This window comes from Callorhinchus milii, unplaced genomic scaffold, assembly GCF_018977255.1.
Source record: "Callorhinchus milii isolate IMCB2004 unplaced genomic scaffold, IMCB_Cmil_1.0 Scaffold12, whole genome shotgun sequence".
NCBI classification, from domain to species: Eukaryota; Metazoa; Chordata; class Chondrichthyes; order Chimaeriformes; family Callorhinchidae; genus Callorhinchus; species Callorhinchus milii.
Window position 1 is genome coordinate 9,766,878 of NW_024704753.1, and position 22,723 is coordinate 9,789,600.

Sequence of the window (22,723 nt, forward strand, 5' to 3'; positions counted from 1 at the left end):
TTTCGGGGGTAATAATTTGGTCATTCTGTTTGTGGGAAACTGATGTGCCCAATTGGCTACTATATTTCACCCACAAAAGATAGTCATTCCACTTTACAGTATTTTCTGTGAAGTGCTTTGAGATGTCTCAATGATGTGATAAGGCACTATATCAATTGCAAGGATTATTATTATCTAAATCCCAGGTCACTTTGGTCTCTGTTGCCAGCCTCTGGTTAATGCTCTTGCTCCTTACAGGTTGATCGATTCATGTTTGAGGGAATTGAGATAGCCCTGGTTGCTTCCTGCGCTGTATTTATTACTATGAACCCAGGCTATGCTGGCCGTACGGAGCTGCCCGATAATCTGAAGGTAAGAGCAAGTTCCTTGGTGGGTAACCTGTAAGTGTGGCAGCCTCTACCCCCACACACACAGACAGCACCCCCCCCCCCCCCCCACATACACAGGCAGCCCCACCCTCCCCCCACACACACAACACACAGATACTGAGTGACACACACACACACTGGGTGACACGCCCCTTGTCATGGCCGGCCCAGGGCTTGTATTGTCTCACACTGGGTCTCACAGCTGAGCACAGTGCTATGGTTCCCGTACCTCCTTGCTTTCGACTGAGATGGCTGATGACTGTGGTTTGTCCCAGGCGTTGTTTAGACCTGTAGCCATGATGGTGCCCGACTATGCCATGATCGCAGAGATCTCACTCTATTCCTTCGGTTTCAACAACGCCAAGGTCCTGGCAAAGAAAATCACCACAACTTTTAAGCTTTCCTCTGAACAACTCAGCTCACAGGTAAATAAAAGTTCAACAGAAGGGATAAGGCACATTGGTAGAGCACCAGACTACAAATCAATAGCCCATTGGAGTCAATGCCGCTCACACTGTAAGTTCCAATAAGCAGGAATTCATGGGGTCGACACGTGGCTTGAGGGGTGCTTTAGTGGGAGAGTTTTCCTGGGACATGGGGTCATTTCTGGGGAACAAGGGTGCTGTTCAGGAGGGACAGAATATGACACCAATGTTCTGGTAGAGAAGGGAATCGGGCAGCGAGGGGACATTTATACGCATGAGCTGGGAGTGAGAAAGACAAATCAAAGTTAGCAGAGTAAAATGACAACGGAAAGGAGACACAGGACTGATACGGGTCTGACACCCTCAGGGGAATTGATTGTTACAAGCATTAGCATTCTCACAGGTACGGGATACTGTGTTAAATAATATGATTCTGTGTCCTAGAAGGAAGCAATTTGCTCCATTGTGCTGACACCATTTGAAAGTGCTCTCCAATTACTCCCGCTCTCTGCCCTGTTATTGTGGATTTTCCTTTTCAAATATTTGACCAATTCCTTTTTCAATGATGTTTATCAATATGTTATGCTGGAATCCTGAGATTATCATCTGTGAATCCACCCCTAATCCTATTCCCTAAGAATGGGAAGCTGGGAATATTTCTGCTCACACTGTGTTCTGTGCCCAGGACCACTATGACTTTGGGATGCGAGCTGTGAAAACTGTGATCTCGGCAGCAGGTAACCTGAAGAGAGAAAATCCTCTGATGGACGAGGTAAGAAAATAATAATAATAATCCTTGCATTTGATATAGCGATTTTCACATCTTCTAGTGAATTGACCGTATATTTGTGGGTGAAATGTGGCAGCCAATTGCACACAGCAGTGTCCCACAGACAGTCGTGGATTGATAATGACCAATTTATTATTGTTTTTGTTTTTGGCGGGATTATTATCAGGCGTGTGGAGTAAGGAAACTTGCCAAAGGTTTCGCCCTGCCTGAAATTGAACCCAGGTGTCTCGCTTGCAAGGCGAGTGCTCTAACCACTGAGCAGCAGATGGAATATATCAACACTGTCATCTACACTAGAGCAACAAGGCAGGCGTGTAATAGAATAAAGAGGATAATAGAGAGGGAAGGGCTGTATTATATAGCCTCCATATAATACTATTTATAGACTCTATATAATACTATATATAGGTATAGTAAATACTGACAACTGGACTGTTAAGCAAGATTGGCAGGTAAAACAGCTAACGAGCAATGGGAAGCCTTCAAGGAGATAGTTCGGGGACAGAACAAATACATTCCCACAAAGAGGAAAGATAGGGCATCCAAACGTTCCTGGATGAATAAGGAAATTGGGGTTAAAATAAAACAGAAAAAGGAGGCTTATGATAAATCAGGTCCAAAAGTCCAAAATGCAGAAGATAATCAAATAGAATATAGAAAGTACAGAGGAGAACTGAAAAAGAAAATAAGAGGGGCAAAGAGATTGTATGAGAAAAGATAAATGGGTAACAAAAGGGAACCCTAAGGTATTTTATAAGCATATAACGAATAAAAGGTTAGTCAAGAGGTAGGATGGGTCCAATTAGGGACTAAAGAGGAAATCTTCTTAATAATAATAATAATAATTGTGGAGGCAGGGGGCATGGCTGATGTACTGAATGAGTATTTTGCATCTGTCTTCACAAAAGAAGAGGATACAGCCAATGCCACAGTATCAGAGGAGAGGGTAGAGAAATTTGATAAGATAAGAATAAACTGAGATGGGTACTAAAAATAGATTCTCCTACCATGGGAAACAGACCCTCAGTGTCTACTTTATCCAGCCCTTTAAGTATCATATATGTTTCAATAAGATCTCCTCTAATTCTTCTGTACTCTAGAGAATATATCCCATTCCAGAAAAGGGAATTTCCATGGATAGGTGGGATGCATTGAACTGCCATTCTAATTTGCACACTTTTGGGATTCGGAGTGTTAAATTTTCTGAGATGCTACCCTGAGTGAAATATGGTATATAAATTTAAGTAGTTGTTGTGTTAGACATCCGGTTGATGGTGGTCATTTGACCTGGTATCTCATGAAGCCTTTACCTTCATGGAGTCCTATAGCTTACTGGTTAGAGCACTCGCCTTGCAAGCGTGAGGACCTGGGTTTGATTCCCAAAAGACCGAAACGTTGGACATGTGTCCTTACCCCACACGCCTCTGTTTACTCCAGCAGTAAGTAGGAACTCGGTTGTTAGTCGATTGGTGGATCGCTTTTCCGGGCCTAATAATTCCTTCAAATTTAAAAAAAATAATTTGGTCACTCAATCCACGACGCTCTTTGGAATACTGCTGTGCGCAATTGATTGCTGCGTTTTGCCCACAAAGTATACAGTCAAATCACTTTACAGTATATTTTGTGAAGCACTTTAAGACCTCTAGAAGATGTGATAAGCTGCTACATCAAATGCAAGGATTATTAAGGATTGTTATAATGAAACTGGAAGCCATGGGAGTACATGGCCAATTGTGGATTTTATCTGGATTGTGTATTCCAGCTCCAAGATCCGTGTAAGGGTTGACGGTGGACTCGCTGAGCCCATCCTTCTCGAAGGGAGGGTAAGGCTGTCTATTGTAACCCAGCTTATGCGATGTGTTTATCAATGATATGTTGGATGGCATCGAGGGGGACAGGGACAGTATCTATTCCAGGCCTTTTTCCATGTGGCCATGAGACTGTGTGAGACAGAGGCAATGAATGTGGAAAATTCACCTGAGGCTGCTATGTTACAGGAGTTGATCTGTCTGAGAGCCATCTGTGACGTGAATGTTCCCAAGTTCCTGCAAGACGACCTTAAGCTCTTCAATGGTATTGTGTCAGACCTCTTTCCCAAAATCAAGGAAGAACCCATTGACTACGGCATTCTGGAACAGTCCATTCGCAAGACATGCCTGTCCAAAAATCTCAAGGATGTTGATGGTGAGTTTGCAGTCTAGATTTACAAGAATGGTGAGAGGCTCTCCTGCTTGGCTCCTTTCAGTACCTTCTCGCCTCAGAGCTGACAGCAACAACATTCATGGAATACCCACTCCATCTCATGGAGCCATTGGGGAACTTCGGTGTGTTCCTTGAACATTGCCCACTTCTGCCACTACCTCTCCCCTCAGGCCGCCGAGCCCCTCATCCACGCTTTTAGCATGTGCAGGCTAGAATACACCAACCTTCTGCTCGCCGGACTCCCCAGATTCTCCCTACCAAAGGTGCAGACTATTCAGAATTCTGCAGCCCGTGTCCTCTACAGTACCAGCCTATCAACCTGATCTTCGCCCAGCTGCACTGGCAGATCTTGTTTTCTCCTTTAAATCGCTCCAGAATCTCACTGTACCCTACCGCTGAGCCTTCCTTCAACACTACCAGCCCAGCCATGTCCTTCACTCAACGAGCACCAGGTTGCTTCGTGGTAGGTAGGATAGGCCCCGCCCGGAGTCACTATGGCTCATCTCTTCCCTCATCGAGGTCCTCCCCATGAACCTTCCCTCCAGCTCGCAGTGTGAAGTGCTTTGAGACATCCTCCTGATGTGGAAGGCACAGTGTTAGTATACAATGTATCATACACAATAATAATAATAATAATTATAATCCTTGGATTTACGTCGGGAGGATGTCCCAAAGCGCTTCACAGAACACACTGTAAAGAGAATTGACTGTATATTTGTGGGCGAACTCAGCAGCCAATTGCGCACAGCAATGTCCCACAAACAGTCGTAGATTGAAAATGACCAATTTATTATTGGTTTTGGTTTTGGAGGGATTATTATTAGGGCTGTGTGTGGAGTAAGGAAACTTGCCCAAGGTTTCGCTCTGCCTGGAATTGAACTCAGGTCTCTCACTTGCAAAGCGAGTGCTCTAACCACTGAGCTATAGGACTCCAAATATATTGTATAACCTTTGACCCCCTTCTGCAGTAACACTGCATAACTCAGGTCTTCAAATATAAAAGTTATGAGCTGCCCTGAGAAGTGACTGTTGACGAGGTCACGACTGTTCCTACTTGACATTCCTTTTAAATTTTTCCTGTTCTTGTAGAGTAGGGGATATAAGGGTGGCCTGAGATTGAGATGCATGCTGCCTTCTGGAGCATTGCTCATAGAAACAGGAGTAGACTAGTCGGCCACTCAAACCAGTTCCCCCCCATCTTATAAGATCATGGCTGATCTGTATCTCAAATCCAGTACCTGCCCTTGCCCCATATCCCGTAATGCCCTGACCTAACAAATATCCACCTTGAAAATGTGAATGGAAGCAGCATCCGCAGCCAGATTATGCCCCCTTATTGTAGATTCCCACACCAGAAGAAATAGTTTCTTTATAGCTACCTTATTGAATCCCTTTATTATTTTAAAAACCTCAATCAGATCACCACTCAGCCTTCTAAACTTAAGGGAATAGAGACCGACTTTATACAATTTGTCCTCATGATTTAACCCTTTAAGTTCTGATATCTTTCTGGTGAATCTGCACTGCACCCCCTCCAGAGGTAATATATCCTTCCTGAGATGTGGTGCCCAAAACTGAACCCAGTACTCCAGATGGGGTCTGACCAAGGCTCTATACAGTTGAAGCATCATTTCCTCTCCTTTATATTCCACCCCTCTTGAGATAAAGGCCAACAACCCATGAACCTTTTTGGTAACTTTTTTTGTACCTGTGAACTTGTGTACCTGAACCCCCAAATCCCTTTGTTACTCCACAGTTCTTAGTGGAGTAACATATTGTTTTGCTTTTTTTGCTATATTGTTTTGCTAGAGTGGATGACCTCACACTTCCCCACATTGAATTTTATCTGCCACAGTTTTGCCCACTCACTGAATCTATCGAAGTCCCTTTGTATCTTCCTGCTCCCATCTACACAATCCGCTGGATTTCCACTTTTTCTTGCATTAGTGTAAGACTTTTGTTTTAGTTTGATGCTGCTGTATACCTCATATATTGCAAATAGTGACCATATTTAGTGATTGAATTTGATATAAGTTTTGAGAGGGAGAAGGGAGATTCGCAAATCAAAGTTTTAAATTTAAGCAAGGCAAACTTTGAAGTGATGAGAATAAAATGAATTACGGTAAACTGGGCTGAACTGTTAATAGGTAAACCCACAGACATACAGTGGAATGTAATCAAATAAGAATTTGGTGCAATGCAAAACCAGTACATACCCCTAAAACACAAAAGCTCCACTTGTGTAGTTCAACAACCATGATCGACAAATGAGGTAAGAAGCAGCATCAAAACTAAAACAAAAGTCTTACACTAATGCAAGAAAAAGTGGAAATCCAGCAGACTGAGAGACTTATAGCCAGGTCTCTGTAATCGTTCTGTTCTGTAATGGGTACTACATCATAATCTTTAAGCTGAATTTGTCCTTCTAACCCACTTGTTTTATTTTGTATGTTACATGCATTTGTGTACAGAACACTTACTTGGGTAACTGTCCTTATCCTGCTCATACGCCCTGACGTGTTTTTCTCACACGTTTTGTGTTTACTTCCTATAACCCTATGCCCTCAAATGTCTGGCTCTGATCACTGCCAATTTTGTTTGTTGATAATAATCTTGACATTTGACACACCTTTCACATTAGGAGGAAGTCACCTAGAACGGGATGCATCCTAGATGATGGTCGGCATCCTAGGTTACTGAGGGAAGTCAGGGTGGAAATAGCGGAGGCTCTGGCCACAATCTTTCAATACTCCTTGGATGGTGCCAGAGGACTGGAGAGTTACAAATATTACTCCCCTGTACAAAAACAGGCAGAAGGATAAACTCAGGAATATTATTATTACAGCCCAGTCAGCCTAATGTCAGTAGTGGGGAAACTTCTAGACACTATAATGCAGGACAAAATAAAATTTTCACTTAGAAAATATGGGTTAGTAAAGTACAGCCAACACAGATTTGTTAAAGGCAAACCATGTCTAACAAATGATAGAGTTTTTGATGAAGTAACGGAGAGGGTGGATGAAGGTAGTGCAGTTGATGTAGTTTTATGGATTTACAAAAGGTGTTTGACAAAGTGCCACATAAGAAACTTGTGAGCAAAATAGAAGCCCACGGTATTAAAGGGACAGTGGCAGCGGATACAGAACTGTCTGGGAGACAGAAAGCAGAGAATGGTGGTGACCGGTTGTTTTTCTGACCGGAGGGATGTGTGCAGTGGTGTCCCCCAGGGACCACTGCTGTTTTTGATCTATATAAATGACCTGGACTTGGGTATAGGGAGTACAATTTCCAAGTTTGCGAATGATACTAAACTAGGAAAAGTAGTAAACGGTGAGCAGGATAGTAGCAGACTGCAGGAAGGCTTAGACTGGTGAAATAGGCTGACACATGGCAGATGAAACTTAATGTGGAGAAATGCGAATGGATGCATATTGGAAGGAAGCATGAGGAGAGGCAATATAAGCTAGATAATACAATCTTAAATGCAGTGCAGGTACAGAGAGACCTGGGGGTTCATAAAAGTAAATCTTATAGTAAAGGTGGCAGGACAGGTAACGCTGTAAAAAAAGCATATGGAATTCTAGGCTTTATAAATAGGGGCATAGAATACAAAAGTCAGGAAATTCTGATGAACCTTTATAAAACAGTGGTTAGGCCTCAGCTAGAGACTGTATTGGCACCAAAATTTACGAAGGATGTCATGGCATTGGAGACGGTGCAAAGGAGATTTATCAGGATGGTACCAGGAATGAGGAACTTCAGTTATCAGGAGAGGCTGGAGAAGCTGGGATTATTCTTATTGGAGCAGAGAAGATTAAGAGGAGATTTAATAGAAGTTTTCAAAATTATGAAGGAATTCGATAGGGTGAACAAGGAGGAACTATTTCCACTGGCGGTTGGATTGGTAACCCGAGGGCACCAATTTAAAGTAGTTGTTAAAAGAACCAGAGGGGAGGTGAAGCCAAATATTTTCACACAGTGAGCTGTTCAGATCTGGAATGCATTAGCTGAAAGGGTGGTGAAAGCCGATTCGATAAGAAACTTTTAAGAGAGAAGTAGATAATTATTTGGGGAGGACAAGTTTGCAGAGGATGGGGAGATCGCAGTAAGTTGGATTGATTTGGATAGCTCTTTTCAGAGAGCTGGCGCAGACATGATGGGCCGAATGGCTGTGCTGTATAATTCTATGATTCTATGACATAGAACTCCTGACGTGGGGACTCGATCCCATAACCATCTGTCTCAGAGGCAAGAATGCTACCAACTGAGCCAGGCTAACACACCCAAAGGGTAGCACAGGTAGGGCCTTGGCCCTGGGTCAGTTACCTTGCATAGTTGTCCCATATACATCCTGTTGTGGAGTCTTGTAGCTCAGTGGTTAGAGCACTCACCTCACAAGCGAGAAGACCTGGGTTTGATTCCCGGCAGGGCAAAATGTTGGGCACTCCAACGTGAAAAAAAGTTTACTTACTCCACACGCCTCTGTTTACCAAGCAATAAGTAGGAACTGCTTGTTAGTTGATTGGCGGATCGCTTTTCCAGGGATAATAATTCATTCAAATAATAATAATTTGGTCACACTGTTGTGTGCAATTGGCCTGTCGTACCAGTGAGTGAAATGTTCTGGATGTCACTAATTACAGATAACACAGGCAACGTACCAGTCACCAACTCAGCACTGAGTTCCTAGATTATGTTCCATTGTAATGAAAACGAATGTAAATAGAATGCTATGTGGATGATGGTGTGGTTGAGAGTGATGGTGAAATGTTTGTATCACGTGTGAGCGCTGAGGGGCAGCAGAGTTCTCCTACACCAGCTTTGGGTAAAACTGCCTCACTTCTTCCCTCCCATAGCCTTCGTGACCAAGTGCATTCAGCTGTATGAGACCACGGTGGTTCGGCATGGACTGATGTTGGTGGGTCCATCTGGCTCTGGAAAGACTAAGGTAGAAACTAGCTGCAGAAATGCTCTGCCTTGTATCCTGTTAACAGGCCTGCCCTAGGCTGACACGTTAATCGGGCGATCCCACAATACGACCTGAGAGAGCCTAGGACACTACTTACCTAAGGGAGGCCATGGCAGTGACGGTGTAAATAGGACAGTAAATAGTGTCAGCCTGACACAATGATAGCGCTCTCACCTCTGAGTCAGAAGGTTGTGGTTCAAGCCCCACGTTGGGACTTGGAATCACATAGTCTAAGATGACACTCCAATGCAGTGCTTGGGCGGTGTTGGATTGTTAGATGTGCTGTCCTTGGGATGAGATGTTAAACCGAGGTCTTGTCTGCCTGTTCAGGTGGATGTTAAAGATCCCATGGCGCTATTCAAAAAGCGAAGGGATTTTTGCCAGGTGTCCTGGCCCAAATCCCCCAAACAAAAATTGGTCACTCCCTCCATCACTGGGAATAGGACATTGCTGTACACAAATTGGAATAGGGGGGTAATAAAGCATTAAAGAGGGTAAATAGGGCAATGAAGGGGTAATTTTTTTTGATTATTTGGGTCTCACATGCGGAAACCCATCACCGTGCTCAAGTATCCAAACTAAACTGAGAATTCCACATATGCCACCAATACAATTCCAGTTTTTGAAATGTTATACATTCTATCTCCCCAGAAGAATGTACCCTGCTTACCACAGTTCAGAGTATTAGGCACAGGTTGATAAGAGCCAAGGCAAACTCCAGAGTTTGCATTGGGAATAACTCCTTTTAACCAACTAAAATCGCAGAGCCTGGTGAGATTTCTGCTGGATCAATTCAAATTTTTGTTGTTGAGATGGTCTACCTCCAATGCCTTACCCTGCCCACTAAGGTGGTGAAAGCAATTGTGGGTTTCGAGAGAGAAGGAGTCAGATATATGAAGGATAGGCGGGAGGATTAAATGAACTCGCTCTGAGAACCAGGGCAGACTCAATGGACCCAATGGCCTCCTTTGACCCTGTTGATGTTTGTGATTGTATGAGAGCTGCAGAGATCATTTGCAGATCTGATTGAGGCATTTAAAGTGATGTATAATTGTCAAGCTGGACGACTCCTCCCTCTGGTGGACGATCTGAACAAGTGACAGGGTGAACATCAGAGCCAGAGAGGATCAAAAAGAATCAGAAGACATTTGGTTACCCAATTGGTAGCTCGAGTGTGGAACGCACAGCCCCGGGGAGCTATAATAATAATAATAATAATCCTTGCATTTGATATGGTGTCCTTCTACCTACCGCCACCCAACCCACTTCCATCTATCACCACTGGAAAAAAATCTCCCCCCCTCCTTTCAGTGCCTTGGAGTTATCTGAACTCCCCTCCCCCCCCTCTCTGGGTTTCCTCCCGCAATGACCCATCCTCCTCAGTCCTCCACAACTCCCTCTCCACCACTCTCGATGCCCTTGCTCCCCTCACTTCCCAAACCATCTCCTACTCACGAAAGTCACCATGGTACACCGCCGAAACCCTCATACACTCATTCATAACATCAACAAGAAGAACAACAAAATTACATTTATACAACAACAACAACAACAACAAGATTCCATTTATAGAGCTCCTTTCACATCAGGAGGACATCCCAAGGCCCTGGACAGTCAGCGGTCAGGACCAGAGCATGGGGTAGGGGTGAGGTAGGGTTGAGGGAAGGTAGAGGTGGTAGGGTGACTGAAGGTATGATCAAAGAGGAGAGTCTTGAGACCAGCCTTGAAGGAGGCAAGGGAGGAATGAGGCGAAGGGACTGTGGGATGGAGTTCCAGAATGTGGGAGCAGGGAGGCTGAAAGCCCAGCCACCGATGGTAGGGTGGGTCAGGTGGGAGATAAGGAGCAGGCTGAGCCCACTGAACGAAGAGAGTGGGCAGGTTGGTAGGGAGTCAGCAGGTCAAATAGGTAGAAGGAGGCAAGGCTATGGATGGCCTTGAAAGTGAGGACAAGGATCTTGAATTCGATCCTCTGGGGGATGGGGAGCCAATGGAATCTGGCGAGGATGGGGTCATGGAGCCTGGTGCGCGAAAGTACACGAGCTGCAGAGTTTTGGATGATCGGCAGCTTGTGAAGGGAAGAGTTGGGAAGGCCGATGAGAAGGGAGTTTCCATAATCGAGCCTTGATGTGACGAATGCATGGGTGAGGGTTTCGGCAGCAGAGGTGCTGGCGCGAGCCAATCAGGAGGGCCTAGGACTTGCTGACGTTCAGTTGGAGAAAGTTGCCCCTCGTCCAGGACTTGATGTCGGACAGGCAGTCGGTCAGGACGCTAGTAGTCCTGGAGTTGAGGGTGGAGGCAGAGAGGTAGAATTGGATGTCATCCGCATGACATGTGGAAATTTACCCCAAGTCTGTGGATGATGCCACCAAGGGGGAGCATGTAGAGGGTGAAGAGGAGGGGACCGACGACAGAGCCCTGAGGAACACCGCACGAGACAATGCAGGGGCTGGAGGAGAAGCCGTTTGCAGAGACGAAGTGGAGGCGATGTGAAAGGTAGGACTTGAACCAGTCAAGGACAGAACCTTGAAGAATGAGGTGGGAGGAGAGGCGGTGGAGGAGGATTGAGTGGTCCACAGTATCAAAGGCGGTGGAGGGTTTGAGGAGGACGAGGAGGCAGAGGGAGCCCTAGTCACATTGGTCAGGATGTCATTTGTGACCTTGACCAGAGCAGTTTCTGTGCTGTGGGAAGCACAGAAACCAGATTGGAGGAGCTCATGGAGGGAGTAGGAGGAAAGAGTGAAGCTGGGAGGTGATGGCTCTCTCAAGGATCTTAGACAGAAAAGGGAGGTGGGAGATGGGAGATCCAGGTTTGACAATGCAAACTCCTGCTTGTTGGCCTGCCCAACTCCTCCCTCCATAAGCTGCAGATCATCCAGAACTCTGAAGCCCATGTCCTCTCCTGCACCAGGCTCTGTGACCCTATCACCCCCGTCCTCGCCCGACTCCACTGGCTTCCCATCACACAGAGGATACAATTCAAGATCCTGGCTCTCAAAGCCCTCCATGGCCTCGCTCCCCTTTACCTCTACGACCTCCTTACTCCCTACCAACCCGTCCGCTCCCTCCAATCAGTGGGCTCCGGCCTGCTTCATGTCCCCCGCCTTGCCCGCCCCACCATTGGCAGGCGGGCCTTCAGCCATTCTGCCCCAATCCTCTGGAACTCCATCCCGCAGTCCCTCTGCCTCGACCCCTCCCTCGCCTCCTTCAAGACCCATGTCAAGACCCTCCTCTTCGACCATGCTTTTGATCACCCTCCTTCCCCACCTGCCCTCTTACCCCATCCCCAGCTCGGGTCCACAACACTGACTGTCCAGAGCCTTGGGACGTCCTCTCCGACGTGAAAAGCGCTATAAGATAATTTTGTTGTTGTCTTATGAGACGTCTCAAAGGGCGTTCGCAAAATATGCTGTGAAGTAAATTGACTGGAAATTTTGTGGGCGAATAAATCCCAGGTCCTCTCGGGTGAGGCGATACCCTGCAGGACTTATTCTGTAGGCAGAAGGGCGTGAAGAGGAAGAGGTTGGTATTAAAATAGGATTAAAGGATCTAATTAACTGGCAGGAACAGTGCCATTCGGGTCCCATGTTTCTAACTCTCCAAACTCTGTCTGACGAGCATTCACACCACTCCCTCTCCTCACTTAGTGCTATGAAGTTCTTGCAGCGGCGATGACAGCATTGAAAGGACAGCCATCGGTCAGCGGCGGCAATTACGAGGCTGTAAATGTCTTTGTTCTGAACCCAAAGTCCATCACTATGGGGCAGCTGTATGGAGAGTTCGATCTTTTAACTCATGAATGGTTAGTACATTAGTTTGTGCCAATTCATTGCTTCATTATATTGTACAGACTGAGCCCTGTACTGTAATGTGATCTGTGATCTGTAGGTGAGTGTGAGCACTGTGAGCGGCGCTGGGGGGAGTGAGCAGTGCTGAGTGGGTGTGAGTGGAGCTATCAGCAGAGCAGGTGTGAGCTTGAATAGAGTGAATGAGTGTGAGCAGAACTGATGTGAGTAGAGCAGGTGTGAGTGTAAGCAGAGCGACCGAGTGTGAGCGGTGCGGGTGAGTGGAGTTGGTGTGAAAGCGCGGATATGAGTGTGAGCGGTGCGGGTGAGTGTGAACTCGTGTCTTGCACTTCCTGACGCAGGACAGATGGCATCCTGTCATGTCTGATCCGAGCCGGAGCGGCGGCCACGGACCAGGTGAAGAAGTGGTACATGTTTGATGGGCCGGTGGATGCCGTGTGGATCGAGAATATGAACACAGTGTTGGACGACAACAAGAAACTGTGTCTGAGCTCAGGAGAGATCATGAAACTGTCTGAGGTACAGAGACAGTGGGATCAGAGCTGAGAGCTGAGAGCACGGGGTGGGGAGAAAGGTGGGGGAAGAGGGAGAGAGAGGTGTGGGGGAGTGGCTGTGGATCGCTGCTGATGGGAGTTATGACGGAGCCTTTTCTGTTAAGGTGATGACAATGATGTTCGAGGTGCAGGACCTCGCGGTGGCCTCTCCGGCCACAGTGTCCCGCTGTGGGATGGTCTACCTGGAGCCCAGTATCCTGGGGGTCCGGCCCTTTGTGGAGTGTTGGCTGAAAGCCATTCCCAAGGTGATGAAACGCTACCTGGACAAGTTGGATTCTCTATTCAACAGGTTTCTGGAGGTCAGTACGTTTTCTACACTGGCAGCTTGTATTTTACAGCAAAATGTCTCAAAATACTTCACAAGTAGACTGTGCCAAATGTAGTCAATATCTTTGTTGGCAAACAGCAGCGTTTTGCACACAATCCACTGAGCAGTGAGTAACACTCACACAGCCTCAATCACACAACAGCAAGTCATTTATATACTGGGGACACCCTCCCCTCCCCCACACCCCCACCCAATCTCACATCCACATTCTGACTTTGCCGAAGAAAGTTTCTGCGTCTCCTGCTTGTGGTGTTCTCTGCTCCCGATCACACTGTAATGCTTCCAGGTTTCCACTTTTGTTTTTAGTAATTTTCAACTGATGTTTATTTTACCTTTTGTTTTTTTTTGACTTTTTGCAACAAAGCTTACATCTTCCATTCTGTAAAAACAATTCTAAACTTGCTAGTCAGTGCACTCAATGGCAAGCTATGCAGTTTTAGCTGGTTAGACTCCCAACAGTTACCCAACAATAGTCTCCAGGTTTAGATAAGCTATTTGTTTTTCTCTGGGGAGAGAGTGCACATTCCATTACATTTCCATTTGATGATGACATGGATTAGATTGACATGAATTCTCAGTCTGGTTTGGCTACTCTTTAAGCACAGTGATGGGTGTCCACCCAGCTGACAAAAAAGGAATTGTCCTATCTCCCTACATCTTCCATTCTTGTGCAGAATTCGGCGAGGAAAGATATGATGGGAATACATTTTCCTTGATTTGGAGAGAATTGAATAGTCATTTGGAGAAAGCTCATCTAATTTTTTTTAACCAATTTAAACTGAAAAGTAGCATGTCTGTCCTTACAGTCACGTCCCGTGTGTATCCACCATTACATTCCTCTAGTTTATCAGGGTCATCAGGAAATGTCTAAAACAACAACAAAATTACTGGACAATCAGTGTTTGGTAAAACAGTGTTTTACATCCCTTCTTCTTCTGTAGATCTTCCCACAGTTATTCAATCTGCTGACTACACTCTTTTCAACCACTAAGATTGAGCCTTACGTTAATAATGATGTATCATTGTTCCCTTGAAAAATCCTGATATATTCAGCTCTGAATTCTGGGCATGCTGCCCCAGGCCCCAGTAAGGCTATTGTGTAGCACTGAGTCAAATTGCTGTGGGCTCATGATCACCACAAGCTGCTTGAAACTATTGAGTCACACACAGCAGGGGGCAGGGACAGAGGAATGTTATTCAGATTCTAAAGGGACTAAATAACGTAGATCATGATAACCTTGTTTTGTGCAATGAAGCAGTGCTGATCAGCAAACTGGAACTTAAGGCTCCTCTAGGGCAAAGTGATCATAATATGGAATTTAGCATCAAGTTAGAGAGAGAAGTAGTTAAGTCCGAAGCAAAGGTCTTAAATTTAAGCAGAGCCAACTTTGCTGGTATGAGAGAGGATTTAGCTAAAATAAACTGGGAAATTAGACTTAAGGTTTTGACAGTAGACCAGCAATGGCAGACGTTTAAGGAGATGGTGCAAAATTCCCAGCGAGCACGTATTCCTTTGAGGAACAAGAATGCCACGGGAAAGGTGGCCCAACCGTGGCTAACTAGCGCAGTTAGGGAAAGTATGAAGTTAAAGCAAGAAGCCTATAAAACGGCTAAGATGAGTAGTAAACCCGAGGATAGGGAGAGCTTTAGGGATCAACAAAGGAGAACCAAAAATGTGATTAAGAGGGAGAAAATGGAATATGAGGGCAAACTAGCGAAGAACATAAAGACAGACTGCAAGAGTTTTTACAAATATGTAAAGAGGAAGAGGCTGTCAAAGGTAAATGTGGGTCCGTTAGAGGCAGAGATGGGGGGGAATTATAGTAGGGGACAAAGACATAGCAGAGTCATTAAACAAGTACTTTGCTACTGTCTTCATCTTCACTGTCTTCACTGAAAACCTACCGAGAATAGAGGGGAAACCAAGATGTTAGCGAGCAACTTGGGGAAATTAATATCAGTAAAGAAATGGTTTTAGGTAAATTGTCAGTTCTTAAAACTGATAAATCCCCTGGACCTGATGGCCTACATCCTAGGGTTTTAAAAGAGGTGGCTACCGAGATAGTGGATGGCTTGTCTTTGATCTTCCAAAATTCTCTGGATTCTGGAACGGTTCCCATTGATTGGAAGATTGCAAATGTAACACCACTATTTAAGAAGGGTGGGAGAGAAAAGATGGGAAACTATAGACCACTGAATCCACGACTGTTTGTGGGACACTGTTGTGCACAATTGGCAGCCGCGTTTCACCCACAAAATATAGAGTCAATTCACTTTACAGTATATTCTGTGAAATGCTTTGAGACGTCTTGAAGATGTGATAAAGCGCTATACCAAATCCAAGGATTATTATTAAACACTACTTCAGTGAGCATGTGGTAAGCGTATGGAACATGCTTCCTAGGGAGACAGTGTAAGCAGAAATGTTGATTCTTTCAAAAGCAAATTAGATAGATTTCTTTTAGGAAATAATATCTTGGGATACAGTACTGTATATAATTTGGGACATGCCATGTGCATGTGACTGCCAGGATAGTGGAAGGTGAACTGGGTGGACCTTGGTCTTCTTTCATCAGCAATTTGTATGTACTTATGTACCCTTTGGTTGGATTCAGACCCAGCACCAATAAGGTAAAAAGCCACCATTCAAATTCACTAAGTGAGCTTATAAAAACTGCTGGGAGGTGTGGAGCTTTTGGGGATACAGGTTGGGCAATGGACTTCTCCTGCTCACACACTTTGGTGTCAACTTGGTCAGTAATCCCTCCCATCTTCAGGCATCAAATGGATCAGACAATGTCACATTGTCACTATGGTAAAGGGGTGTCACTGTGAAGCAATTTCAGATTCAGGTGCAATCTTCCTTCATTACAGGATTCCATTAAGTTTGTGCGGATGTCAGTGAGGGAGGTGATTACGTCAGTGGACAGCAACCTTACCTTCAGCCTCCTCAAGCTCATTGACTGCTTATTCAACCCCTTCATAGGAAAAGAGGTCAGTTAGTCATTTCTTAAGGTCATTCAGACAAGTGATTTGATGTGATTCTCCCTGGCCCTGCCTGAAGTTGTTCAAACAGTAAGTTGGCATCCAGGAACAGGAAACATCCTGAGCCTGAGCATGATAGGGTGAACAAGAAGAAACTATTTCCACTGGATGTGGGTCAATAACCCGAGGGCACCGACTTAAAATAGTTGTTAAAAAAAATAGAGGAGAGGTGAAGAGAAATTTTTTCACACCGTGAGTTGTTCGGATCTGGAATGCATTGCCTGAAAGGGTGGTGGAAGCCAATTCGATAACAACTTTTAAGAGAGAAGTAATAAGTATTTGGAGAGGATAAGTTTGCAGCGCTATGGGGAGAGAGCGGGAGAGTGGGATTAATTTGGAAGCTCTTTTCAAAGAGCCGGCACAGACACTAGATTCTAGTGTCACTGTCAGTGTTGGTGTCACTGTCAGTGTTAGTGCTAATCTCAGTGTTCGTGTCAATGTCAGCGTCACTGTCAGTGTTAGTATCACTGTCTGTGTTAGTGTAAATATTAGTGTTAGTGTCAGTGTTAGTGTCACTGTTAGTGTCAGTGTTAATGTCAGTGTTTGTGCCAGTGTCAGTTTGTGTCAGTGTTATTTCTTGTGACTGTAATAGCTGTGAGATGCCACTGGCAGTATTGTGCTTGGCCCACATAGGCCTCTAGAGGTCACTGTGAAACGTGGTGTGACACGAGGTGACAGTTAGAGATGTTAAACTCGAGATGTGGAGTCTCATCCATTGTATCATTTAGAACACAATGACCACCAGTAATCTGGTCTCTGGTGTTTGCCAACAGGGTGAGAGGGGTCTCCCGGATGAGAAGATGAACCGTGTGGAGGATCTGATCGAGCCCTGGTTCATTTTTTCGCTGGTCTGGAGTGTTGGTGCTACCGGTGATGCTGAAAGCTGGGTTCTCTTCAGCAAGTGGATGAGAGAAAAGATGGAGCTGGAGAAAGTGAGTATTGATAGTAGTTTGTTTCTGGATTATTTTTCATTGATTTACAACAATTGCGCAACATGGAAAGAGGCCACTATCCCAACTATAACCACCCAAACCTTTCTATTCCCCCTCCCTAAAGTGAAGGTCCAGCTTCCCCTGAAATGCTTCAACCTCCGCTTCAGGCAGCGAGTCCCACATTCTTACTTTTCTCTGCGTGAAGTTCCTCCTAAATCTGAAACAGGTAAATAATGAAGTGGGTCAGACACCATTGTTAGCCACACAGGATGGCAAACCTAGGCTTGGATTTAATGTACATAATCAGCTGTCAGGCTTACAGCCTTTCTGCCCCCACTTTCTGGAATTCCATCTCTTGCCTCCTTCAAAGACTATCGCAAAACTTTCATCTTTGACAGAGCCTTCAGTTATCTACCCACCTACAGCCCCTTGGCCCACAGACCCTTGGCCCCCACCCTTCCAGAATTGAGCCCCCAGCTCAGGTGCAAACCCTCGACTGTCCCATACCTTGGGCAGTCCTCCCAACATGAAATACGCTATATAAATGCAACTTGTTGTGTTTCTTCTGCCTTCTTTCCCCTAGCCTCCTCCAATATCTAACTGATTCCAAATTAAAAAAATATATAATACTTTCATTTAATACAGTGCCTCTCATGTCAGGAAGACATCTCAGAGTGCATTACAGGATATAATGTGTATTCTGTGAGTGAACACGGTGGCCAATTTTGCACACAGCAATGTCCCACAAATAGCTACGAAATGAATGACCAATTTAATTTGGGGGATTGCTGGCCAGGACCCCAGGAGAAACTCTTCTTTTTGTATAGTGCTACAGGATCTTTATCGTCCTCCTGAATGACAATATAGAAAACACAGTAAAGTGCAGGGGTCAGGTGCGTAGGTGGGGAGCAGGTAAAGGACTGCTCTTTCACCGAGCAACACGGCACGATGGGCTGCCTGCCTTCTGTGCTGTAAATGTCTATGGTTCCGTACTACCTTGGTGCATCCAAAAATACTGTGCTGAGTTTACATTCTCAATCCCATTTAAATCATATTTAAGATAACTCTTTAAGATACCCTGTGAGATATATCTTTTCAAGGTTGACATGAAATGCTGTATAAATGTAAATTTGTTGTTGAAAGAGCTCCAGCTTGTCTGATTGTTGCTTATAGCTCATTCCTCCAACACTGGGATCATCCTTGTTTTGAAAGGCGCTATAGAAATGTAATTTTGTTGTTATTGTTGTTACTCTCCTCTGCACAGCTTGTCATGACATGGGATCTTTAGAATTCATCAGCAAAGGGGATCTTGGTTTAACTTTCCGTCCAGAGGACGGTATTTCCAACAATACAGTGCTCCCCAAATGTCAGCCCAGACTATGGGTTCCTATTCTGGGAGTGGACTCCACAATCTTTGTACTCAGATGCTTATTAGAGTCACGAGCTAGCGAGCGGCAGGGTGTCGAGAAACCCAGGTAAGCTGAGCGGGAGTCGCGAGCAGTGAGGGACGAAGTTTTCGGTTGACTAAAGGCGGGCAAGGGAGCTACATCCTGGAGCCAGTCACTCCCCTGAGGGAATATACAGTCAGCATTGGTTATGGTCAGGATAGGTCAATGGACAGTCAGGAGGCCAGGGGGACAATGGAAAGAGTGATAGTAAATCCGACATTAACCTTCAACAACAGGTATGAGATCCTTGGAACTTGTATCGACAAGGAAGCCGGTGAGGTGGAAGGAAAAACTACCTCTAACACTGGGGCAAAAGAGCGGATGGTTGTCGTCATTGGGGATGAGACTATTAGGCAGACAGACACAATCATCTGCAATACCAACCAGAAGAGCCAAAGGCTTTGTTGCCTCCCTGGGGCCGGGGTGAAGGATGTCTCGGCATGGCTAGAGGATAATTTAAAATATGAGGGCAAGGATCTGTTGGTGGGACTTCACATAGGTACCAATGACATTGGTAGAGTAGGCCAAGATGACTTGAGAAGGGAATTCGAAGAGCTGGGGTCCAAATTGAAGTCGAGATCATCGAAGGTGGTAATATCGGGACTACTGCCTGTACCATACGACAATTGGTACAGGAACAAACAAATTAAGGACTTGAACGCATGGCTAAAAGAGTGGTGCGGAACTCAGGGGTTTCTTTTTATGGGCCATTGGCACGAGTATTGGAGGAAAAGAGAGCTCTTTCAGAGAAAAGGACTGCATTTAAATCGGGCTGGGACAAATGTCCTAGCTAACCGAATTAACAGGGAAATAAATAGGAATTTAAACTTGTAACCATAAGTTAGCATTTGAAAAAGTAAAGATGACAGTGCAGAATAGCATGTCAGATAATAGGAATATGTTAACTAGTGGTAAGAAGCTTGGCAAAGTAGGTAAGGAATCAGAGAGTAGAGGAAATGGTAGGAAATTAAAAATGTTATATCTAAATGAAGCATTCGGAATAAAACTGACGAATTAAAAGCACAGATAGACACATATGGGTACGATCTAGTAGCCATCACTGAAACATGGTTACAAGGAGATCTAGGGTGGGAGTTAAATATTCCAGGGTTCTCAGTTTACAGGAAAGATAGGCACTGTGGGAAAAGAGGTGGGGGGTAGCCCTGTTAATTAGGGATGAAATAAAAGCAGTGGAGAGGAAGGATCTGAAATCCGATGACCAGGAGGTCGAGACAATATGGGTGGAAATAAAAAATAATAAAGGGCAGAAAATATTAATGGGAGTGGTTTATAGACCCCCAAACAGCGATCACAATATAGCACAGGGTATCAATCAAGAAATCAGTGGAGCATGTAGGAAAGGTAAAGCGATAATAGTGGGTGATTTCAATCTCCACATAGATTGGGAAAACCAAATCGGCAAAAGTAGGTCAGAAGAAGAGTTCATTGAGTGTATGAGAGATAACTTTCTAGAGCAGCATGCCGAGGAACCAACTAGGGGACAGGCCATCCTAGACCTTGTTTTGTGTAACGAAACAGGGCTAGTTGGCAGTGTAGGTATTAAGAATTCTCTAGGGCAGAGTGATCACAAAATGATTGAATTCTGCATTGTTAGAGAGGGATATAGTTAAATCCGAGGCAAGTATTCTGAATTTAAATAGGGCTAATTTTGTAGGTATGAGGAAGGTTTAGGTAAAATAGACTGGAGAATAAGATTAAGAGGTAAAAATGTAGACCAACAGTGGCAAATATTTAAGGTTGTAGTGCAAAATTCTCAGCGGTCGCATATTCCCTTGCGGAATAAGAGTACCACAGGGAAAGCAATTCGTCCACCACCTCCTCCATGCGCCACCTCAAGCACCCTCAATCATCACAGCTAAAGTCAAGTGCAAAGAGGTCATGGACTTCCTTCCCTCTAAAGGAAGCCTCCCCTTCTGGCTACACCTTCCACCACACCCCCTGGCCAAACCAACGTGGCGGCGGGGTGGCCCTCATCTCCCAAGCTCCCAAGCACAGATTCCTGTAGCTCAGTGGTTAGAGAACTCGTCTTGCAAGCAAGAGACCTGGGTTCAATTCCAGGCAGGGGAAACCTTGGGCAAGTTTCCTTACTCCACACGCCTAATCCCTCCAAAACAAAAAAATTTAATTGGTCATTTTCAATCCACGACTGTCTGTGGGACACCGCTGTGCGCAATTGGCTGCCGGGTTTTGCCCACAAGTATACGGTCAATTCGCTTTACAGCATATTCTGTGAAGCGCTTTAAGATGTCTAGAAGACGTGAAAAGCACTGTATCAAATGCAAGGATTATTATTATTATTATTAAATTGGCAACATCTGCCTGGCTGCTTCATCCCTCTGCCCCGTGTCGCCTACCACCAGCCCCATTCCATCTCCTTCACCCACCCCATCCTCAGCTCCTACCACGGCCCCCATCCTACATTCATTTGCCCCCATCTCCCCTTCCTCGCTCTCATCCACCATCATCACAATGACACCCACCACCTGCTGCCTCGATCCCCTGCCAACCAACTGCTGATCACTCAGCTCCCCCTCCTCTGCCCACTGCTGGCAGACACTATCAGTAGAATCAGTCCCACTCACCCTCAAAACCACAGTCATCACCCCCCTCCTTAAGAAACCTACCCTCGATCCCGCCAACCTCAGCCACTAACGCCCTATCTCAAACCTGCCCTTCCTTGCCAAAGCTCTGGAATGCATTGTTGCCAACCAACTTCACGCACACCTCTCCCTCCACACCTTATTCAAACCCCTCCAGTTCGGTTTCAACCCAGTACAGAGACAGCGCTCATGAAGGTCACAAACGATATCCTCTCTATCTGTGACCAGCCTTCTCGTCCTCCTGGACCTCTCCGTCCCTTTGGACACAGTCGATCACACCATCCTCCTTCACCTCCTCTCCTCCATCATCCACTTGGTTCGAGTCCTACCTTACAAACCTCCAGCACTACATTTTTGCAAATGGCTTTCCTTCGCGCTTCCACCCAGTCACCTGCGGGGTACTCCAAGGATCCATCCTTGGCCCTCTTCTCTTCCTCATCTATATGCTCCCTCTCGGTGATGTCATCGGTTAACTTCCACATGTATGAGGATGACACTCAACTCTTACTTTTCCACCTCTAGCTGCGACCCGCAGTCCCCCGATGTTCTGTCAGCTTGCCTGTCAGACATCAGGAGCTGGATGCGCGCAAATTTTCTGCAGTTAAATGTCAACAAGACGCAAGCTATACTATTTGGCTCCCATCGACGTCTTCTATCCCACAGTTCTGACTTCCTCAACCTACCCGACCTGTCCTTAAAATTCTCTAAACCCATGCGCAACTTAGGCGTCAGGTTCGATCCCTAGTTATCCTTCCTTTCCCACAGCCGGTCCCTGATCAGCACCGCTTTCTTCCACCTCCGCCATATTGCTTGTCTCCGACAATACCTCACCCCAAAAGCTGCCAAAGCCCTTGTCCATGCCTTTGGCACCTCTAGGCTGGACTACTGTAATGCCCTCCTCACCGGTCTCCCCTCCTCCCCTATTCACAAAATCCAGCTCATTCAAAATTCCGCCACCGCATTCTCACCCACAACTATCTTCGTACCCCAATTACTCCAGTTCTTGCCAAACTCCACTGGCTCCCTGTCACAAAACGGATCGACTTCAAGATCCTCACTTTAGTGTTTAAATCCCTCCATTCCTTAGCAGCCCCCTATCATTCTAACCTCCTCTCCCCACGCCTCCTCTGCGTCCCCCGAAACCTCCGCTCCACCCGAAACTTTGGAACTCCCTCCCTCAACCCCTTCGCCTCACCCCCTTCTTCCCCATTTTCAGGTCGCGCCTGAAGACCTTCCTT

General features: G+C 45.6%; 1 protein-coding gene across 1 annotated transcript in view; it reads left to right on the top strand.

Annotated features, from left to right (window-relative positions):
• Positions 1 to 22,723, top strand: part of dnah1 (dynein, axonemal, heavy chain 1) — a 267,942-nt gene that overhangs the window by 155,411 nt on the left and 89,808 nt on the right. The window contains exons 31-40 of the mRNA XM_042339689.1: positions 238 to 351; positions 644 to 793; positions 1,479 to 1,565; positions 3,581 to 3,767; positions 8,642 to 8,733; positions 12,399 to 12,553; positions 12,899 to 13,076; positions 13,216 to 13,410; positions 16,314 to 16,433; positions 17,258 to 17,416. Of these exons, the coding sequence (XP_042195623.1) occupies positions 238 to 351; positions 644 to 793; positions 1,479 to 1,565; positions 3,581 to 3,767; positions 8,642 to 8,733; positions 12,399 to 12,553; positions 12,899 to 13,076; positions 13,216 to 13,410; positions 16,314 to 16,433; positions 17,258 to 17,416 (1,437 nt within the window). The remainder of the gene's footprint in view (positions 1 to 237; positions 352 to 643; positions 794 to 1,478; positions 1,566 to 3,580; positions 3,768 to 8,641; positions 8,734 to 12,398; positions 12,554 to 12,898; positions 13,077 to 13,215; positions 13,411 to 16,313; positions 16,434 to 17,257; positions 17,417 to 22,723) is intronic.